Genomic DNA, 21,532 nt, shown 5'->3' with positions numbered 1-21,532 from the left:
GAGGAAGTCGGCGCCCAGCAAAGCCACGGGGACGCTGGCGGTAACAAAAGTCCATTGAAAGCGCTGGCTGCCGAAGCAGAGGGTGACGACGCGTGGGCCGAAAGTGCGTATGGCCGAGCCATTAGCAGCGACCAAAGAGGGGCCGCAAACTGCGTCCAGCCTGTCCTGCTCGGAGGCAGGTATGACGCTCAGTTGGGCGCCGGTGTCGCACAGGAAACGCCGTCCAGACGCTTTGTCCCGAATAAACAGCAAGTTGCCCGAGTGGCCGGCGCTCATGGCTGGGAATGAACGCCGGGCCGGCCGTTTCCCGACCTGCCGAAAGTGCACGGGGGCCGGCACGTCCGAGCCTTGTGTCCGAACCTGGCGTGGTAATAACACCACGCCTGGTCAGGTGGAGGCCCCGGCCGTCGTGTCGGAAGCGGGCGGTGCGGCGTGGCGGCCGCCAGTTGCACTGGCAGTTCGGCCTCCAACCGCGCAGGGCGCTCGGGCGTCGTGGGCGTCGCCTCGGACGGCGGCGGGCTCCAGGTAACCGCGCCGATGTGCTGGCCCGCCGAGGAGATCTTATCGGCTTCCCTGGCGAGGGCGCGGGAATCAGTGATCAACGTGCCAGCCAGGGCGAGGCGTACCGGGTTAGGCAGCTGACGGAGGAACAGCTCCCGGAACAGGAATGCCGGAGAGTGCTCGCCGAGCAACGAGAGCATATAGTCCATGCGCTCGGACGGGCGCGTGTCGCCGAGCTCGGGCAGGTCAAGCAGGCGCCGTGCGCGTGCTGCCGGTGAGAGGGCGAAAGCGCCGAGGAGGAGCGTCTTCAGCGCATCGTATTTGTCAGCAGCCGGCGGGTGCTGGAGGAGGCTCAAGGCGCGGGCCGCGGTGGTGGAACCGAGCGCCGCCACAACATGGTGGAAGCGGGTGTCGTCCGCGGTGATGCCTCGCAGGGCGAACTGGGAGTCCGCCTGGGCGAACCAAACAGCCGCGTGAGTCTCCCAGAAGGTAGGCAGTTTAAGCGTCACTGCCGTATCCATGTCGGTAGGTCACCAATGAAGGAACTGCGCTCCAACGCGAGTCGAAAGAATTGACGCGACCAAAGACGGAATTCGTCCGAGTTGCTTTATTGAAACAAAACAGCTCAGGTATTCTGACAAGCCCGTTTTTCGGGCAACAATATATATACACATTTATGTCGGGAAGTTTGCCCGGCAAAAGCTATACCGGGCATGCCCGGGTATCAAGGACGAGCCTTGGAAAGGCGAGTCTGGACCTGCCCGGGCGTGTTTGGCTGCGGCCTGGCAAGTCGAGGCTGGGCGTGCCCGGGCGCTCTGGGCGAGCCCTGGAAAGGCGATAGCGGGCATGCCCGGACGCTCTGGGCGAGCCCTGGAAAGGCGATAGCGGGCATGCCCGGACGCTCTGGGCGAGCCCTGGAAAGGCGATAGCGGGCATGCCCGGACGCTCTGGGCGAGCCCTGGAAAGGCGATAGCGGGCATGCCCGGATGCTCTGGGCGAGCCCTGGAAAGGCGAGAGCGGGCATGCCCGGACGCTCTGGGCGAGCCCTGGAAAGGCGAGAGCGGGCATGCCCGGGAGAGGCGCGTCTGGCCGTGTTCTGGCCGGTGCAAGGCGATTATGTACATCCAGCGGTAACCGCTACACCCCTTCACTTTTTTCACATTTTGTTATGTTGCAGCCTTATGCTGAAATCGTGTAAATTCATTTTTCCCTCATCAATCTACACTCAATACCCCATCATGACAAAGAGAAAACAGGATTTTAGAACGTTTTGCAAATTTATTAAAAAGAAAAAACTGAAATATCACATTTGTGATGAGGCACTTTCCGATCTGACCTGCCCATCACAGACGGTGACCCTGCCGGAGTGCCGGTAAAGGTGCCAAATGACAACACCTCAAGCCCACTCTCACGTAGCTCACGTTGGAGTCCTTGGAACGCGCGAAGTGGAGCACCGTGGGGGAGGTGATCCGTGTCGTGCTGATATTTATTTATTACGTACGCAAGTGTGCCGATACATTTAGCCCCGCCTCCATTGCCCTCATTGGGGGTGTAGTTTCCCCGCATTGTAATTGTGGTGAAAGCCAATTGTGGTGGTCGATTCGAAACGGTTGCGGTGATTTTGCGCATGTTGTCCTGCGCTGTGGTTGATCCCGTAGTCTGGTTGGTGGTGCTTGGTTTTGATGTCACAAGACGTCGCTTGTTGTTTACCCGGTGCGAGGACAGGAGACATGACATTCGGACGTTGTTCAAGAAAAGAGGAAATCCCTTTTTGGACTTCCACAAATTGATCAGGAATCCAAATTGAGACGAAGAAGAAGAAGGGTGTAATTTGGAAGAGCAAGAAGAGCGCAAAGCTATGCCGCTGCTGCCATTAAAGAAACTGAAGAAGAAAGCGAAGCCGTTGCTGATCCTCGGAATCTTGACGGCCGGACTGTGGGCCACGTACCTGGGCACTCGGCTCGGCAGTTCCTCGGGAGACGAACCCGCAGGTAGGAGGCCTCGGTGCGCCTGCTTCGGCTCTCGCATCCCCTCAGCGCCGCCTGTCGTGCCCGCCATGGCCGTCTCCGCACGGACGCGCTCGTTTCCCCTCACTTTTCTTCTCTCGTCTCCCTCGTGGAGGAGGCACTTTAAACTTGCTGTGTACGCGCCGTGCTTCTTCTTGCACGACGTGAGGTGTTTATCTCCGACGCGGGTGCTCATTCGCAGAGGCCATTTGTCGCGAAGCGTTGACCGTGTTCGATCTCCGGATCTCCCGCTCGATCCCAGGTCCGTCCCGGTGTTCTTCGTGTCGGTGTTTGGATTCGTGAGTTTCTATGTCGATGCGTTTGAAAGTGCCACTCGGTATATTATTTCATTAACGAGCAGGTATCCGCTTCGATCGTGTTCACTCATTCGCACGGTGTGTTCCCATCGATGTCGACATCCCTACCTTGAGTATCGAATTCCCATAATACGTATTGAATGTTAGGGACGTGTCTACGTATAATTTCTGAAAATGTAATTTTGAATTTCTAATAATGAAACTGGGCTGGCAGGATGACCTACAGGTACGCACGCGCACCTGTAAGCTGTGGAGCCTGGGTTCGAATCCCGACGCAACTATGAACCGCCCACCTGGTGCTTCATCGGCAAGGTGATGCATCGATGTCTGTGCCGGCATTAGTTGGTGGACGTTGAAGATCCCACGGCGTTCTTCACGAAGAGTAGGCGAGCTATCGCCGGCATCCTGAGCAAGTAACGAGTTCCTGCCCTAACTACTGCTGGGAAAGGGATGGCAAACCGGCCAGATTGACCTTTTGCCAAGAAGCTGATTGGGCCAAACCAACGCTCATTCGGCTTTCTCATACCTGTACCTGCGTCGCCGAAGATGCACAGAGGTTAATTTTTCACCTCTGTTTGTCTGTCTGACTGTCTGTGAGCAGGATATCTAAAAAAGTTAGGGATGGATCCAGACAAAACTTTAAGGGGTTTCACAAGGACGAACTTAGATTTTGGTGAAAACCCGGATACGGATCCCGATGTTGGAATATTTTTTAATTTCTAAGGTAAATCTTAATAGTTGAGAGATGAGCCTGAAAACGACATGCAGTGTCAGTATAGCATGTTATCTCAAAAAGGTTATGGATGGATTCGGAGGTAACTTGGTGGAGAGGTTGGGTGTTTCACAAGGACGAAATGATTAGATTTTGGTGAAAATCCGGATACGGATCCCGATGTTAGAATATTTTTTAATTTCTACGGTAAAACTGTGTTTGCCTCAAAATCTTTAGTCCCAAACCCATCTCTCTCTGTTCCCACCTTTCCCAGTCGAACCCAACTGCTCCTGGACTCTGTGTCCTCTCCTGACAAGGTGGAGGAGTTTTTGTCTAACCTCGACTCTGAATCTGCAACTGGACCAGATGGCATCAACCCACGGGTCCTAAAATCCTGCTCTGCCGCTCTATCTCACCCTCTCTCTGTTCTTTTCACCCTATCTTTTGCTCAAGGTCATCTGCCAGCATCCTGGAAATCAGCAAACATTACCGCTTTACACAAAAAAGGTGCAAAAACAGATCCTAGCAGCTACAGACCAATCAGCCTGCTCCCAATTATCAGCAAAGTCATGGAATCCATCATTGCTTCGGATATGAAATCTTTCCTCTTCTCCAATGGCTTGATCTCTGATCATCAATTTGGTTTCAGACCAGGTCACTCTGCCCTGGACATGCTGCTTCTGCTGTCTCAACAATGGATGGAGGTCCTCAATGCCAAACAGGAAATCAGAGCTGTCTCCCTTGACATATCACGTGCCTTCGATACGGTCTGGCACCCTGCTCTGCTCACCAAACTCTCCTCCTATGGTATCCATGGAAATCTCCACGCATGGCTTGTGGACTTCCTCTCTGGTCGTAGTCAACGTGTGGCCCTGAATGGATTTCTCTCATCTCCCCTTCCTGTTCAGGCTGGAGTTCCCCAAGGCAGTGTGCTGGGCCCTGTGCTTTTTCTGGACTTTATCAATGATCTCTCCGACTCTCTGGAAAATCCTCTCTATCTCTTTGCTGATGACTCCACTCTCTGCCGCTCCATTCCTCTTCCCTCAGATCGGCAGTCTGCAGCCTCCTCACTCTCTGAAGACCTGGACAAAATCACAGACTGGTCAAACAAGTGGAACATGTCTTTCAATCCTGACAAATCTCACACTCTTACTATGTCTCTCCGAAAAGATCGACTGGACAACCCTCCCATCTACTTTCTCAACGATCCTCTCCATGAAATTCTGTCGCTCAAGCTTTTGGGTCTCACTATCTGCCATGATCTTTCTTGGGAAAACCACATTTCCAAGCTGGCCTCCAAAGCCAGTCGCCGACTGGGCATCCTCCGTCATGCGAAGTCCTTCCTAGGCACACCTGAGCTCCTCACCACATACAAGGCTTTCATCCGCAGCTCAATGGAATACTGCTCTCCCCTATGGGCCGGTGCTCCTGCCTCACACCTAGCTCGGCTTCACGCTGTTGAAACCAAAGCTTTCAGAATCATTGGAATCTCCCGCGATGAAGCTATCTCTGAGGGCCTTTCACTCACTCACCGCAGGCAGGTAGGTGGTCTTTCTGTCTTCTACCGACTCCTCTCCGGCCTTACTCCCCCAGCTCTCTGTGCTCTGTCCCCCAAATATTCCTACAGGTCGCACAAGATCTGCCAGCAACCCTCTGATGGTTAAACTGCCAAAATCTCGGCTCTCTGCTCACCTTCACTCTTTCATTCCTCTTTCTCCCACCTCTGGAACAAACTCCCACACTCCCTTCAATCTCACTCCTTCCTCCAGGTCTTTAAAACAGCTGTTCACCACCATCTCTTATCTCCCCCCATCCAAAACCTTGATCTTTTCTATCCCCACTAATTCACCCCAGATCCACCTTGTTTGAAATTCCAACTTCTTTCCTGGAAGTCCTGGCAGTGTCCATATGTTTTATACCTCTCCCACCCCCCCCCCCCCCCTTCCCATGCCTCCCCCCCAAAGCCCTCTCCCTCCCACTGATCTCTCGATGTCTCCATGTCTCTCGGTCCCTGCTCTCAAATGTTGTGTTTGTGTCCTTCCCCCTCTCTCCCCATCTTGTTTACCGCTCCCGATGTTATTTGTTTTATGTGTCGGTTTGTCTTTCTGTGTGATTAATGTTCGCTCTTTCACGAGCCTCGATATTGTATACAAAAAAAACAAAAAAACTTCATAATTGAGAGATGGGGCCGAAAACGACATGCAGTGTCAGTATAGCATGTTATCTCAAAAAGTTATGGATGGATTCGGAGGTAACTTGGTGGAGAGGTTGGGTGTTTCACAAGGACGAAATGATTCGATTTTGGTGAAAATCCGGATACGGATCCCGATGCTGGAATATTTTTTACATTTCTCAGGTAATTCTTCATAATTGAGAGATGGGGCCGAAAACGACATGCAGTGTCAGTATAGCATGTTATCTCAAAAAGTTATGGATGGATTCAGAGATAACTTGGTGGAGAGGTTGGCTGTTTGACAAAGACGAAATGATTCGATTTTGGTGAAAATCCGGATACGGATCCCGATGCTGGAATATTTTTTACATTTCTCAGGTAATTCTTCATAATTGAGAGATGGGGCCGAAAACGACATGCAGTGTCAGTATAGCAGGTTATCTCAAAAAGTTATGGATGGATTCGGAGGTAACTTGGCGGAGAGGTTGGGTGTTTCACAAGGACGAAATGATTCGATTTTGGTGAAAATTCGGATACGGATTGATACGGTTGGTGGTCTTTCTGTCTTCTACCGACTCCTCTCCAACCTTGCCCCCCAGCTCTATCTGTGCTCTGTCCCCCAAATATTCCTACAGGTCGCACAAGATCTGCCAGCAACCCTCTGATGGTTAAACTGCCAAAATCAAGACTCTGCTCACCTTCACTCCTTCATTCCTCTTTCCTCCCTTCTCTGGAACAAGCTCCCTCATTCTCTTCAATCTCACTCCTCCCTCCAGGTCTTTAAAACAGCTGTTCACCCCCATCCAAAACCTTGATCTTTTCTACCCCTTTAATTCACCCCAGATCCATTTTTTTGAAATTTCGACTGCTTTCATTAAAGTCCTAGCAGTGTCCATGTGTTTTTTTTTTTAACCTCTCCCACATCCCCCCCCCCCCCCCCACTCCCCTTCCCATGCCTCCTCCCCCCAAGCCCTCTCCCTCCCACAGATCTCCCGATGTCCCTGCTCTCCATGTTGTCTCCCGCTCCCTTTATCAGATGTTTTATGTGTCAGTTTGTCTTTTTGTGATCAATATTCACTCTTACACGAGCCTCGATCTTGTATACAAAAAGAAAACCAGATTGGGATTCCAGATTTGTTTTTTTTTTAATTTTCCAGGTAATTCTTCATAGTTGAGAGACGGGACCTAAAACAACATCCAGTACAGTATAGTACAGCATGTTATCTCAAAAAGTTGTGGACTATTTGTAACAATCTAGACGGATTCGTTTGTTAGGTGACGAGAACAAGCCGATTACATTTTGGTTCAGGTCCGAATCCAGATCTGGCCTATCGGTGTGAGATGAAACGTAAACTGTTCAATCTGGCAGAGGTGTGCGCTGTACCTCCCGTCGTTCTAGTTGCTCATGTTTGCACGGGATAGTGGAGTCTAAAAACGTTGTGGAATACTGTTTTAATAATACACCAAAGTTATACAAATCACTCATTGCATTTTTATACCATATGATGAACCAATACTGATTGGCTGTTAATTTTTATTTTTAGTTTACATAGTTGGTTGATGTTCGTTGAAGAGGAAGTATTGGTACACTAAACGGATCAGGATGCAACAGGACAAAAGGGAGAGCAGAGAGAGGGGTGAAACTCTAACAGAAGAGCTTAAAGCCAAGATTTAGGCAGACTTGGACAAGCAATGGGTGTGGGGAGGAATGGGGGGCAGGAGAAGATGCATGGGGTGGACAATATGGATGCAGAAGGAAACTGAAGAGGGAAAACTAGAAATTTGGAAGGAGGGGGTATTGCAGTGGGTGGTGGTTGCTGTTCATGGGCTGGTGGTGGGGAGTGGGGGGGTTGGTTAATGAGGGGAGAGAATATCATGGTTTTGGATTTGGGATGATCTGAGATTTTGGTAAACAGCTGTCTTGAAGTCTTGGAGGGAAGAATGAGTTTGAAGAGGATGTAAAAGGGGAATGAATGGAGGTGAGCAGTGATCTTGGATTTAGGTAGTTTAAGTATACTAGGGCATGCCCGTACTATATCTATATCTAAAATTATATCCCCCCCTCTATTTACATGAAATGGTTTGGTTCATGAAATGTTTTGGTCCATTCGCAACGCCAAAGCGAACGGCGAACGCTTTACATGAAATGGTTTGGTGCATGAAATGTTTTGGTCCATTCGCAACGCCAAAGCGAACGGCGAACGGCTTGCGAGTACAGTGACAATCCCCCCGGGGTTTTTATTAGTTTTAAAACATAGTTTAACGCCAACATAGCGCCAACATAGTTTGCAAACGTGAAATAAATGAATACGCTCTCAAATGTGCCATCCGAGGCAGAGTGTGTCCGCCACGTTCGGCACACGCGATAGCTCGCTGCTCTCTGATTGGTTGAATCGTTTTTTGGACATAGCTCGGTAAGTAATTGTCCGATTAATATGAAACCTTGAAAAGGCACATCCTCGGGTCCCCAGCAATATACCTGGCAAGTTTAAAGTATATCGGACCCGTGGTTGTCGAGAAACAGCGGTCACAGACAAACGTACAAACAAACACACAGAGATTACTGGAATTATAGATAGATGAGGGTTGATGGTGGACCGTGTGTGCCCTGCAGAGCCTGATAGTGGGGGGACGGGGGAGACTGAACTTCATCAAGAGGATTGTTTAGAATGTAGATAGGATAGTTTGCCAGATGGTCCTTTCGGAGAGACAAAGTGAGGGTGTTAGATTTGTCAGGATTGAAAGACATATTCCAAGTGTTTGACCATTTTATAAATGAAGATGTCGGCCTACAAATTCAACATTCATGGTGTAGTGGTTCCCGCTGAATGTACACAATCGCCTTGCACCTGCCAGGAATCGGCCAGGGCGCGATCGCCATGCCGGGCTCGTCCGGACGGGCCCAGACGCGCCTCTCCTGGGCATGCCCGGACTCGCTGTTCCCGGGCAAGCCCGAACCTCCCGGGCACGCCCGGTCTCGTCTTTCCCGGGCATGCCCGCTCTCGCCTTTCCAGGGCTCGCCCAGAGCGCCCGGGCACGCCCAGCCTCGACTTGCCAGGCCGCGTCCAGGACGCCCGGGCATGTCCAGACTCGCCTTTCCAGGGCTCGCCCAGAGCGCTCGGGCACGCCCAGCCTCGACTTGCCAGGCCACGTCCAGGAGGCCCGGGTATGTCCAGACTCGCCTTTCCAGGACTCGCCCTTGACACCCGGGCATGCCCGGTCTCGGTTTTCCCGGGCATAAATGTGTATATATATTGCTGCCCGATAAACGGGCTTTTCAGAATACCTGAGCTGTTTTGTTTCAATAAAGCAACTCGGACGAATTCCGTCTTTGGTCGCGTCAATTCTTTCGACTCGCGTTGGAGCGCAGCTCCTTCACTGGTGACCTACCGACATGGACACGGCAGTGACTCTTAAACTGCCTACCTTTTGGGAGGCTCACGCGGCTGTTTGGTTCGCCCAGGCGGACTCCCAGTTCGCCCTGCGAGGCATCACCGCGGACGACACCCGCTTCCACCACATCGTGGCAGCGCTCGGTTCCGCCACCGCGGCCCGCGCCCTGAGCCTCCTCGAGCACCCGCCGGCTGCCGACAAGTATGACGCGCTGAAGACGCTCCTCCTCGACGCTTTCGCCCTCTCACCGGCGGCACGCGCACGGCGCCTGCTCGACCTGCCCGAGCTCGGCGACACGCGCCCGTCCGAGCGCATGGACTATATGCTCTCGTTGCTCGGTGAGCACTCTCCGGATTTTCTGTTCCGCGAGCTGTTCCTTCGCCAGCTGCCTCACCCGGTACGCCTCGCCCTGGCTGGCACGTCGATCACCGATCCCCGCGCCCTCGCCAGGGAAGCCGATAAGATCTCCTCGGCGGGCCAACACATCGGCGCGGCTACCTGGAGCCTGCCGCCGTCCGAGGCGACGCCCGAGCACCCTGCGCGGTTGGAGGCTGAACTGCCGGTGCAACTGGCGGCCGCCACGCCGCGCCGACCGCTTCCGACACGACGGCCGGGGCCTCCACCTGACCAGGCTTGGTGTTATTACCACGCCAGGTTCGGACACAAGGCTCGGACGTGCCGACCCCCGTGCACTTTCGGCAAGTCGGGAAACGGCCGGGCCGGCGTTCATTCCCAGCCATGAGCGCCGGCCACTCGGGCAACTTGCTTTTTATTCGGGACAAAGCGTCCGGGCGGCGTTTCCTTTGTGACACCGGCGCCCAACTGAGCGTCATACCCGCCTCCGAGCAGGACAGGCGGGACGCCGTTTGCGGCCCCTCTTTGGTCGCTGCTAATGGCTCGTCCATACGCACTTTCGGCCCGCGCGACGTCACCCTCTGCTTCGGCAGCCAGCGCTTTCAGTGGACCTTTGTGACCGCCTGCGTCCCCATGGCTTTGCTGGGCGCCGACTTCCTCTGCGCGCACGGGCTGCTGGTCGACGTCAAACGTCGTCGCCTTGTCAACGCCGAGACCTTCAGCTCCCTGGCGTGCACGATGAGCAGCTCGCGCCGACCGAACTGGCGTGCGCCCTCCCGACGTCGAACGAGTTCGCTCGCCTGCTCGCGGAATTCCCGGCCCTCACGCGGCCGACGTTTTCGGCCGTCGCAGTGCGGCATGGGATCGAGCACCACATACCCACTACGGGCCCGCCGGTCTACGCCAGGGCCCGCCGCCTCGACCCGGCCAAGCTCGCCGTGGCAAAGGCCAAGTTCGACGCGTTGGAGCACCTCGGCATCGTGCGGCGCTCCAATAGCGCGTGGGCCTCACCACTGCACATCGTGCCAAAGCCGGGGGGCGGATGGCGCCCGTGTGGCGACTACCGCCGCCTCAACGACGCTACCACCCCCGACAGGTACCCGATCCCGCACATCCAGCACTTTTCCGCCCTTTTGGCGGGACGGGTCATATTTTCCAAAATTGACCTGATACGGGGATACCACCAGGTACCTGTACGGGCGGCCGACGTCCCGAAGACGGCCGTCATCACGCCGTTCGGCCTGTTCGAATTTTTGAGGATGCCGTTTGGCCTCAAGAACGCGGCCCAGGCGTTCCAGCGCTTAATGGACGGCGTGCTGCGCGACCTGCCATTTCTTTTTGTCTATCTGGACGACATCCTCGTCGCCAGCACGTCCCGTGCCGAACACCTCCTCCACCTCCGAACACTGTTCGGTCGCCTCAGCGAGCACGGCTTAATTGTCAACCCGGCCAAATGCCACTTCGGCACGACGACCGTTGACTTTTTGGGCCACCGCATCACCAAGACCGGGGCCGTGCCGCTGCCGACCAAGGTCGAGGCCATCACCACGTTCCCGCGTCCCCGTTCCATTAAGGCCCTACAAGAGTTCCTCGGCATGGTGAATTTTTATCACCGATTCGTGCCCCACGCTGCTCAGCTCATGCGGCCCCTTTACGAGGCCCTCCGGGGCAAGCCGGCCAAGCATGACATCGTTTGGTCCGCGGTCATGGACGCGGCCTTCGCGAGCGCAAAACGGGCCCTCGCCGACGCAACGCTGCTGGCTCACCCGGTGCTCAACGCGCCCATCGCCCTCACTACGGACGCCTCCAACTACGCGGTGGGCGCCGTCCATGAACAATGGGTGGACGGGGTTTGGCAGCCACTCGCTTTTTTCAGCCGGCAGCTCCGGCCGAACGAGTTAAAATACAGCACGTTCGACCGAGCTGCTCGGTCTATTCCTGGCCGTTCGCCATTTCCGACACCTCCTGGAGGGCCGCCCGTTCACGGCTTTCGTCGACCACAAGCCGTTGGTCTACGCAATGGCCAAAGTCACGGAGCCGTGGTCGGCCCGCCAGCAGCGCCACCTCTCCGCCGTGTCGGAATTCACCACGGACATCCGGCACGTCGCCGGCAAAGACAACGCCGTGGCCGACTGTCTTTCTCGGGCCAGCGCGAACGCGGTCCACCTCGGCGTGGACTTCGCGCTCATGGCGGCCGACCAGACCACCGACACCTCGGTGCAGGCCCTCCGGGCGGCGGACACGGGCCTCCGCCTGGCCGACATCCCCTTTGCGGGCACCGTCCTGCTCTGCGACGTCTCCCAGGGCCAGCCTCGCCCCATCGTGCCCGTTTCCTGGCAGCGCCGCATCTTCGCCTCCATCCACGGCCTTTCTCACCCGGGCCGGAAAGCTTCTCAGAAGCTGGTGTCGGCACGTTTCGTCTGGCACGGCCTTCGACGGAACGTCCGCGACTGGGCCAACGCCTGCACGGCCTGCCAGCGGGCCAAGGTCCACCGCCACACCCAGGCCCCGCTAGTACCTTTCACCGTGCCTGCACGGCGTTTCGACCACGTCCACGTGGACCTGGTGGGTCCCCTGCCCCCATCGCGGGGGTTCACCCACCTGCTCACCATGGTGGACAGGACCACCAGGTGGCCAGAGGCCATGCCCCTCACCTCCACCACCACCGCCGACGTGGCGCAGGCGTTCATCGCCACCTGGGTCATGCGCTTCGGCGCACCGGCGGACATCTCGTCCGACCGCGGCCCACAGTTCACGTCCGAACTTTGGGGCGCGGTCGCCCGCTCGTTGGGGGTCACGCTGCACCGCACCACGGCCTACCACCCCCAAGCCAACGGGTTGTGCGAGCGGTTTCACCGCTCCATGAGGGCCGCACTCATGGCCGGCCTTCAGGACGACGGTTGGACCGACCGGCTGCCGTGGGTCCTTTTGGGCCTCCGCACGGCCCCCAAGGAGGACCTCCGGGCGTCCGCCGCCGAGCTCGTCTACGGCCAGCCGCTCCGCGTCCCGGGCGAGTTCGTGCCCGACGCTACCAGTCCCTGGTCCACCGCACACCAGCGCTCGGACCTCCAGGAGGCCGCCCGCCGATTTCCCCCCGTGCCAACGTCCCGCCACGGTGGCCCCCAGTCCTACGTCCCCCCGGCGCTTCGCACAGCGGAGTACGTCTTTGTGCGTCATGACGCGCACCGGGGGCCACTCCGGCCGCCGTACGACGGGCCCTTCCGGGTCCTGCGACGGGGCGACAAGTCCTTCGTCGACGTCGGCGGCCGGTCGGACCGGATCTCTGTGGACCGCCTCAAACCGGCGCACGTGGACATCGACCGACCACCACGGTTGGCCCTTCCTCCGCGGCGAGGCCGCCCCCCGTCTACAGTTCCCCCCGCTCGACCACCCACCACCGGATCGGACCCTCCCCCCCCCCCCCCCCCCCCCCACGACCCTCCAGGGGTCGCTTCGGCCGGGTCATCCGGACCCCCCTTAAATTGACCCTGCCGGTGCAGGTCGATTCTGGAGGGGCGTGTGTAGCGGTTCCCGCTGCATGTACACAATCGCCTTGCACCTGCCAGGACGCGGCCAGGCCGCGATCGCCATGCCGGGCTCGTCCGGACGGGCCCAGACGCGCCTCTCCTGGGCATGCCCGGACTCGCTGTTCCCGGGCACGCCCGAACCTCCCGGGCACGCCCGGTCTCGTCTTTCCCGGGCATGCCCGCTCTCGCCTTTCCAGGGCTCGCCCAGAGCACCCGGGCACGCCCAGCCTCGACTTGCCAGGCCGCGTCCAGGACGCCCGGGCATGTCCAGACTCGCCTTTCCAGGGCTCGCCCAGAGCGTCCGGGCATGCCCGCTCTCGCCTTTCCAGGGCTCGCCCAGAGCGCTCGGGCACGCCCAGCCTCGACTTGCCAGGCCGCGTCCAGGACGCCCGGGCATGTCCAGACTCGCCTTTCCAGGACTCGCCCTTGACACCCGGGCATGCCCGGTCTCGGTTTTCCCGGGCAAACGCCCGGGCATAAATGTGTATATATATTGCTGCCCGATAAACGGGCTTTTCAGAATACCTGAGCTGTTTTGTTTCAATAAAGCAACTCGGACGAATTCCGTCTTTGGTCGCGTCAATTCTTTCGACTCGCGTTGGAGCGCAGCTCCTTCAATGGTAAAATGGCAACCCTAATCCTCTCATGGTCATATTCAATTGTTCAACTGTTGCATACCACGAGCAAGTTAACTTTTGTTGATGGAACTTGACTTTTTTTGTTGTACGTGTAGATGAAGACCAACATATAGTCGTTGTTATCATTATGTTCCCTAATAAATGCTAATTATTTGTTACTATTCACTGCAAACGTGGGTGTTAACCTACTGACATCTGATGGGCCCTTAATACGGTACTTTTGAAGGCCTATTACTAGTATAGACATCCCCACAAAAGATAAATTACAACAAATGTGTTTTGCCAATGATATAAGGGACCCCACTGATATCTGTGGTTTCACTGACAGTGTCCACACATTTAAATATGGTGCCGGTTTCATGGCTCAAGGCCAAGAACAAAACTCAGTCTTCTCAAATATTTGTTTTAACTCGGAAAGGGTCTTGGCATGATGGTTATGCTACACACCTTACCTAATGACAGTAATAAGCACATGGCTTGTTTCACCCATTCGACTTGGCTTAATTTAGGGGCATTTTGATGGAGACAGGTCTGAAGGCGCATTGGCATGGCGGCCTTATGGGCACATTGGCACAGCAGTCTTGGGGGCACGTTAGCATTGTGGTCTTGTTGGTGCGGCCGTCTGGGGGTGTGTTGGTGCGGCCGTCTGGGGGCACGGTGGTCATCTGGTGGCACGTTGGCGTGGCGGTTTTGTGGGCACGTTGGCGCGGCGGTCTTGTGGGCACGTTGGCACGACCCTTCTGGGGGCACGGTGGTCATCTGGTGGTGCGTTGGCGTGGCGGTTTTGTGGGCACGTTGGTCGTCTGGTGGTGCATTGGCGCAGCGGTCTTGTGGGCACCGTTGGTCGTCTGGTGGTGCATTGGCGTGGCGGTCTTGTGGGCACGTTGGTCGTCTGGTGGTGCATTGGCGCGGCGGTCTTGTGTTGTCATGGTGGTCGTCTGGTGGTGCGTTGGCGCGGCGGTTTTGTGGGCACATTGGCACGGCGGTCTTGTGGGCATGTTGGTCGTCTGGTGGTGCGTTGGCGTGGCGGTCTTGTGGGCACGGTGGTCGTCTGGTGGTGCGTTGGCGTGGCGGTTTTGTGGGCACGTTGGCGCGACGGTCTTGTGGGCGCATCGGCGTGGCTGTCTTGGGGGCATGATGGTTCTGCTGTTTGGGGGCACGTTGGTGCAACCTAGGGACGCATTCTGGGGAGTGTTGGCTCGGTGGTCTGGGGGCGTGTTGGCACGACCCTTCTGGGGGCACGGTGGTCTGATGGTGCGTTGGCGCGGTGGTTTTGTCGGCACGTTGGCGCGGCGGTCTTGTGGGTGCATCAGCGTGGCTGTCTTGGGGGCATAGTGGTTCTGCTGTTTGGGGGCACGTTGGTGCGACCTAGGGACGCATTCTGGGGAGTGTTGACTCGGTGGTCTTGTGGGTGCATCGGCGTGGCTGTCTTGGGGGCATAGTGGTTCTGCTGTTTGGGGGCACGTTGGTGCGACCTCGGGACGCATTCTAGGGAGTGTTGGCTCAGTGGTCTGGGGGCACATTGGCGCGGCGATCTGGGTGCATGTTGGCACAACGGTCCAGCTTTGGTTTCTGTGTATTACTGTAGCTTATGCCTAGAAGGAAACTGCAGTGTCAGAAGTTTTGGGGATGTTTTCCACCTCTCTCATTGCAAGAAACATGTGCTTGTGGATGTTGTAAAGCATACTTTGGTGTGTTTGTGTGTTTGTTTGTTTTTGCACACCTAAACGGAATGAGTTCTAAACTGATAGTTATACTCAAAGTGTGCATTGGAAGGTTTTGTAGGGAGGTAAAATAAAGTGTTGTCTGAAGGTGTTCAGGGTGGGGAGAAGCCCCCAATTTTCTCTTTGGTAATGTTTGTCATATAGCGCCGCTCCCAGTAGGGTTGGGTATGACAAGCCATGCCATCCATAATTCCGTGAGAGTTAACCTGTCTGCAAGGGCTGTTTCACCGCTAGTAAATTATTATACCATGTAAGTGCTCGATGCTAACATTGTTGTGCGTGCCTCATATTATTCGGTAGCGTGTACGTGCCCCAAAGGGGTTACGATAAAAAAAAACCCTGTGCTGGATGTATAACACGTAGAAATCATTTTCATTTGATCGATCATTTGATCGAACTCCTGCATCCAACATGTGTATATGGTATACCTTTAGGACTTTCCTCAGCTGTAATAGTTGATAACACTTCGGGCTGTTTATGCACAGGACGACTGCATCTTCTAAACACCATTGGCAATAACCGTTTGTATGAGCGCAGCCACACCTAGTACACCTAACCTTTCCCTCTCAATCCCACATCCGATGCCCTGAGCGACGACCCGTCATCACCTCGACGCCACGCATCAAATTTCTCTCCTGTCGGGTATCATGCTGTACCGTGCATCCCGTGTTTATGATGCATTTGATCCACCGTGGTGGGCAATGCTTGTTAATTTCTAGGATTTATCAAGATTCCTGTATAATTCATTGCATCGCTCTGTTTGGGATTACTCATGACCTCATGGGAGCTTCCACCAAGCTGTCATCTCTGCATTATGTCGTTTTTATGTGAACAGAGATGTTAGAATGGGTTTTTCCCCCTGGATTACCAAATTATTTTGAATTGTAAGCCTCCACCACCGAAGGTGAACAAAGGTTATGTTTTCACCCCTGTCTGTTTGTCTGTCTGTCTGTCTGTGAGCAGCATATCTCAAAAAGAACGTCTAGTGTCTGTCTGTCTAATGGATGGATTTGGACAAAATTTGATGGACAAGTTGGGTCTGTGACAAGGAAAAATTGATTAGATTTTGGTGAAGATCCGGATCATACGAGAACTTTTAAGTAATTATTAAGTGAACCATTCAGTCTTAGGGCCGAAAACGATATATAGCAGGACATTGCAAAAAGTTGTAGATGGATTATAGGCAAACATCGGTGGATTAATTGGTTAGGAGCCAATAACAAGCTAACTAGATTTTGGTTCAGGTCCAGATGCAATTCTGGCCTATCAGTGGGATACAAAATGTAAACTGTTCAGCCTGGCAGGGGCATGCTCTTTATTTTTTTTATTTTTTTTTGTATACAAGATCAAGGCTCGTGTAAGAGCTAACATTAATCACAAAAAAACGGACACACAAAACATACAATAAAGGGAGCGGGAGACAAGATGGGGAGAGAGAGGGAAGCACACAAGTACAACAGCAGAGGACATGGACAACGGAAGATACGTGGGAGGGAGAGGGCTTGGGAGGAGGCGGCATGGTATCACTCTACCGAGTGATGTTCTCATTTTATTCTGTTATTTTCCATCATTGTGTGAATGTGAATGATTAATGTCTTTACCTTGCATTTTCTACACTCCACGGTATATGCTTATATGAAGTGCTTTGTTTGGGATACGTATGTAAGGCTTCACATGAATTGTAATTCATTGATCATGGCCAAGCCATCATACTTCATGGAATTTGAACCTGCGATCTCAGCATCATGAGTTAGGTTGTCAGATTGGAACACCAAGCCATCCAATGTTATAACTCGGTGGTATTCATAAAATACTTACCCCGTGCAGTCAACTTGGTGCGAGTCGACTCTTCTGTTTTTGAAGGGTTTTTTTCTTTGATCCAATTTGGCTGCCAAGACCATGTGAGCAATTGCATCATAAGTTTACACTCTCTAATATAATTGTTGCATAGATAACTCTCAATAAATTTCAAACTGATCAGACTAAGCGTTGTCCGTGTCGAATTATAATGTCATGATTAACACATCAATGACGTCATCGTTAACAACACTTATTCCCCATGCGGGGTTCTTTCCAATAAGCCACGTTTCAATTTTTCCCATGAAGTGGTTTCGGAGATGGAGAGGTGTGCAATGTTTTTTTTGGTTTTTCTAAGATGGCGCCTGTCCCACATGACCTATGACGTCATTTAAAAAAATTATACAGGAGGAGGCGCACCTATGGTGAAAATTTTGCGTCCATCGGACTAACGATTGTAGATTTAAAAAAAATCATACTAATCGGATCGAGCGTTGTACTTGTCGAATTATGACGTTATAATGAAGGCACTGATAGTCAGGTTCACGATGTTTTTTCGTTCAAAATTTTGGTAGATTAGCAAAACTAAACATTTTTGGAATATTCAGAGCATGAGGAATCCAAAAATTAATGTTTACATTTGCGTAGACACCTTTGCGAAAATGACGCTCAGGACAGTGATGAAGATTTGTAAAAGCATATTCCTGAACGGTATAGACCTCGTAGATCCTGTGTATAGGACTTATAGTTCAATCTGATACTACCTATAACTTCCTATAACAACCTATAACTTCAAAGGACTTGCAATATCATGTATTATGTAATACAGTTATATCACAAATATAAAGACAATGGTTTTCAATTACCGTTGTTTGTTGCTTTTCTATAATCCTGAGCACTATTTTGAGGCCTTTATTGGATTCCTTGACCCAGAAAACATAGGATTAGCATATTTAATTAAGTCTCTAGGTTGACTAGAAGCCGAGATCGCGCAAAATATGTATTTTATGGCGGCCATGCAGGTGTCTGTGCAAATACCAACATTGATTTTCAGATTCTCCATGCTCTGAAGATTCCAAAAATGTACAGGTTTGCTAATCCCAAAATTTTGAAAGAAATTATATTTGTTAACAAAGTGAACCTGACTATCTTCATCACTGTCCTGAGTGTCATTTTCGCAAAGGTGTCTACGCAAATGTAAACATTAATTTTTGGATTCCTCATGCTCTGAATATTCCAAAAATGTATAGTTTTGCTAATCTACCAAAATTTTGAACGAAATTATATTTGTTAACATAGTGAACCTGACTATGATGACATCATCATCGACACATCTTATTCCCCATGGGGAGTACTTGACAATGAGCCAGGTTTCAATTTTTTCTATTGAGCGGTTTCGGCGATATAGAGGGCAAATGTATTTCCAAGATGGCGTCCGTACCACATGACCTATGACATAATTATATGTATGTATGTATATATATATATATATATGCTAATCCTATATATATATATATATGTTGTCCGCTCATTAGGTTGGAGAACCAGATTACAGATACCATTATTAGTAACTCCCAACCGCAACCAGGTCGACTCCATATGATGAGTGGATACCAGAGATAACGTTACCACGTGGCAGGCGGTGCTATCGCTCCCAGCAAGGTGCAGCAGCAGCTGTATGGGACACCTTGCTGGCGGTTCTCCACTGATGATATGAAGGTCGCATAGTGACTGATATAAAAACCGAAAGGGTCACAGAGTTACAAGTGTATGGAAAGCCTCACTGCGTTGCCCTGATGAAGCCCCAACAAGGGCGAAACCAGGTCGGTAACTGTGAGTTTTGCATGCACTTGTGACAGTATCTGTATTTATAATCCGTAATGACGCACTGCTAGATGGTTCCTCTGGAACTTTGCAGGCAAGGCGGACGTGCATGGCGACGACGTCATGTTGTCCGCTCATTAGGTTGGAGAACCAGATTACAGATACCATTATATATATATATATATATATATATATATATATATATATATATATATATATATATATATATATATATATATTGCTGCGGTTTTGAGATTGTACATATGACTTCAATAAATGCTAAAGGTTTGCCTCTCATAGTTAGTTCCACGAGCAACACGTAGGCCCACTTGTAGTATTAGTTATGTCATTGTATGTGTAAGTATAGGCCATTCCCCCTATTAATATCTGCGTTGTGTAAAGACATGAGATTAGGTCCCGTTCATTTTGCGTCCACCCTCCAATTCCACCTCGATGGGCGGAATCCATCCCGCGCCCCATTTGGCTGCCCGCTCAGTTTGTTAAGCATTGGCTGCCCACTGGTCGAGTAACACGAGGTAGGCCTAAAAAGGGTGGGGCCGGCGTTAAGGTTGGGGCGGAGTCGAGGCAGAGCGTCAGAGGCGATGACGGTAAGAGCCACCAGCCAATCAGCGCTCTAGCTGCATGGCGTGAGAGGGGGTGGTGAGGCGCGTCTGGTGAGTTCGGGAAGGTTCGCGGGGCGTGCCTATATAAGTCGCTGCACAAAGCCCTTGAACAGGACTTGTTTGGGGGAGGACTTTTACAGCGAGCGCATATCGAGAGGACTGGACTTGAGGGGGCAAGCGCATTGTGAGCACTTGTTGGAGCGCATCGAAAAGGACTTGTGGAGAGAACTTCGTTGCGATAGCACTTTGAGGATTTGAGGACTCGCTCGCTTTGAGGCTTTGAACTGTAACTCGCCATATTACGTACGCGCCAGCGGGGAAGAAGAAGAGACGTTGGCGGTACGAGTACGCGGCCACAGCCAAACGCACCGGTGGCGAATAGCGAATATTCCAGCCACGCAAGTAAATGCGGCCCTAGCTGCCAGTGATTAACCGCCAACTGCACCAGAGCCTACCCCCTACCATCCGCCCCGTAATAACCCTGTGCGTCCAAACGGCACGTTACGAGCTCCTGCCTTCTCGAGGATCCATCTGCGCGGGACGAGCGGGGACCGGAGAGAGCTGACCATCCTTGGACGTGCCATCCATCCCTGGATGTGCTGACAATCATCCTGCAGCTGCAATCCCTGTGTGAGTGTGAGTGAAACGGGCCTGTAATCTTTTGGGATATTAAGTAAGACTGTTTAAGGATTGCCCTGTGTCTCTGCTTCTGAATCATTGTGAATAGTGTAAATAAATCTTGTTCTTCCTGTTTCCAATTTGATCGCCTTTGTGATTTCACCATTGACTAAGCGTGGCACGAATACGACCGCTAGAACCGGGTTCACCATCTAAACGGTGCGGATCACATGTACGCACCGCTCGGCGTCTCAACACACGTGGTTCGTGCGAGGCTTATCTCCTCGTTTCAGGGCAGCGCGAGTAATTAGGTAATAGCGAATTTCAGTCCTAATACCCTATTTCGCGCTGTCCGGAAGGGACGTCATAGGCCTCGGGTCGCGCCTGGTCAGTCAAAGACAAGGGGACTAATCCCCCCTTGGTAAGGGGAGAAGGCCGGCGGCAGATCCGCAACAATATATATATATATTGGAGACGCTCCTATGGTGAAAATTCCGTGTCGATTGGATCAACTGTTGCCAAGAAAATGAATTTTAAAAAATGCAGTCGCAAGTACACACGCACCCGATTGCTTGCCCCCAATTTTCGCTTCGCGAGCGCAGGGTAATAAATGTTGGTTTTCTAAAGTTGCAACAAAGGAGAATCAGAGACATAATGTCTGGGGAGAGACGGTGTAAGAGTTGTAACTTTTACCTGATTTAAGTCATTTAAAAGATCTTGGTGTAGCTTTCAATTCTTTTTACACCGTTTACATGAAGTGCATACTCATATATGCCATTCCCAATTAAATACGTCATCACCTACCGTGCAGAGATCTCCATATGGGGTTACCATCCTCCATTTTAAATATTTCAGTTACCATCTTCCATTTTAAATATTTCACCACGTTTCATGAACATGTATACATTCTCTTACGTCGCACACAACTTGTATCATTGTTTCGCACACCTTCGCATGAAATTGTGTCTTTGGTTGTTGTTTCCAAATATGCGTTTTGGAGGATGGAACGGATCAATCTCAGGCTCATGGAGGATATATAGATCCGTTTACAATGCACAATCAAACACACATGGTATGGGATTTGAACTGGGTTGCTTGCATCACGGCTTCAGATTTGAACACGAACAGCCCACACAAATTGATGAATGGATGTTTGTGCAATTAGTCTTTTCCCCAATAACGTAGCGTTTCATCCTCGTAACCTCAAGCTCGGACACTCGATGCAAGCTCGTTTGCGCAAAACCTATTCCAAATAAATTGACTTGATCTCAACCGTGCAATTACTTTGGTAATTATAATTACTCTTGATTTTCTAACCTTAACTA

General features: G+C 52.4%; 1 protein-coding gene across 4 annotated transcripts in view; it reads left to right on the top strand.

The window, feature by feature from the left end:
* The first annotated feature begins 2,037 nt into the window (after positions 1-2,037).
* The window catches only part of LOC137433091 (N-acetyl-beta-glucosaminyl-glycoprotein 4-beta-N-acetylgalactosaminyltransferase 1), a 143,096-nt gene continuing 123,601 nt past the window's right edge, over positions 2,038-21,532 (top strand). For all 4 annotated transcript variants that reach the window (XM_068125546.2, XM_078783070.1, XM_078783071.1 and 1 more), the window contains exon 1: positions 2,038-2,492. In XM_068125546.2, coding sequence (XP_067981647.2) covers positions 2,360-2,492 — 133 coding nt within the window. In that variant the 5' untranslated portion in view covers positions 2,038-2,359. The remainder of the gene's footprint in view (positions 2,493-21,532) is intronic.

This window comes from Myxine glutinosa, chromosome 8 (genome assembly GCF_964187855.1).
Source record: "Myxine glutinosa chromosome 8, kmMyxGlut1.1, whole genome shotgun sequence".
In the NCBI taxonomy this organism is placed as follows: domain Eukaryota; kingdom Metazoa; phylum Chordata; class Myxini; order Myxiniformes; family Myxinidae; genus Myxine; species Myxine glutinosa.
This window is presented reverse-complemented; position numbering and strand designations above follow the sequence as displayed.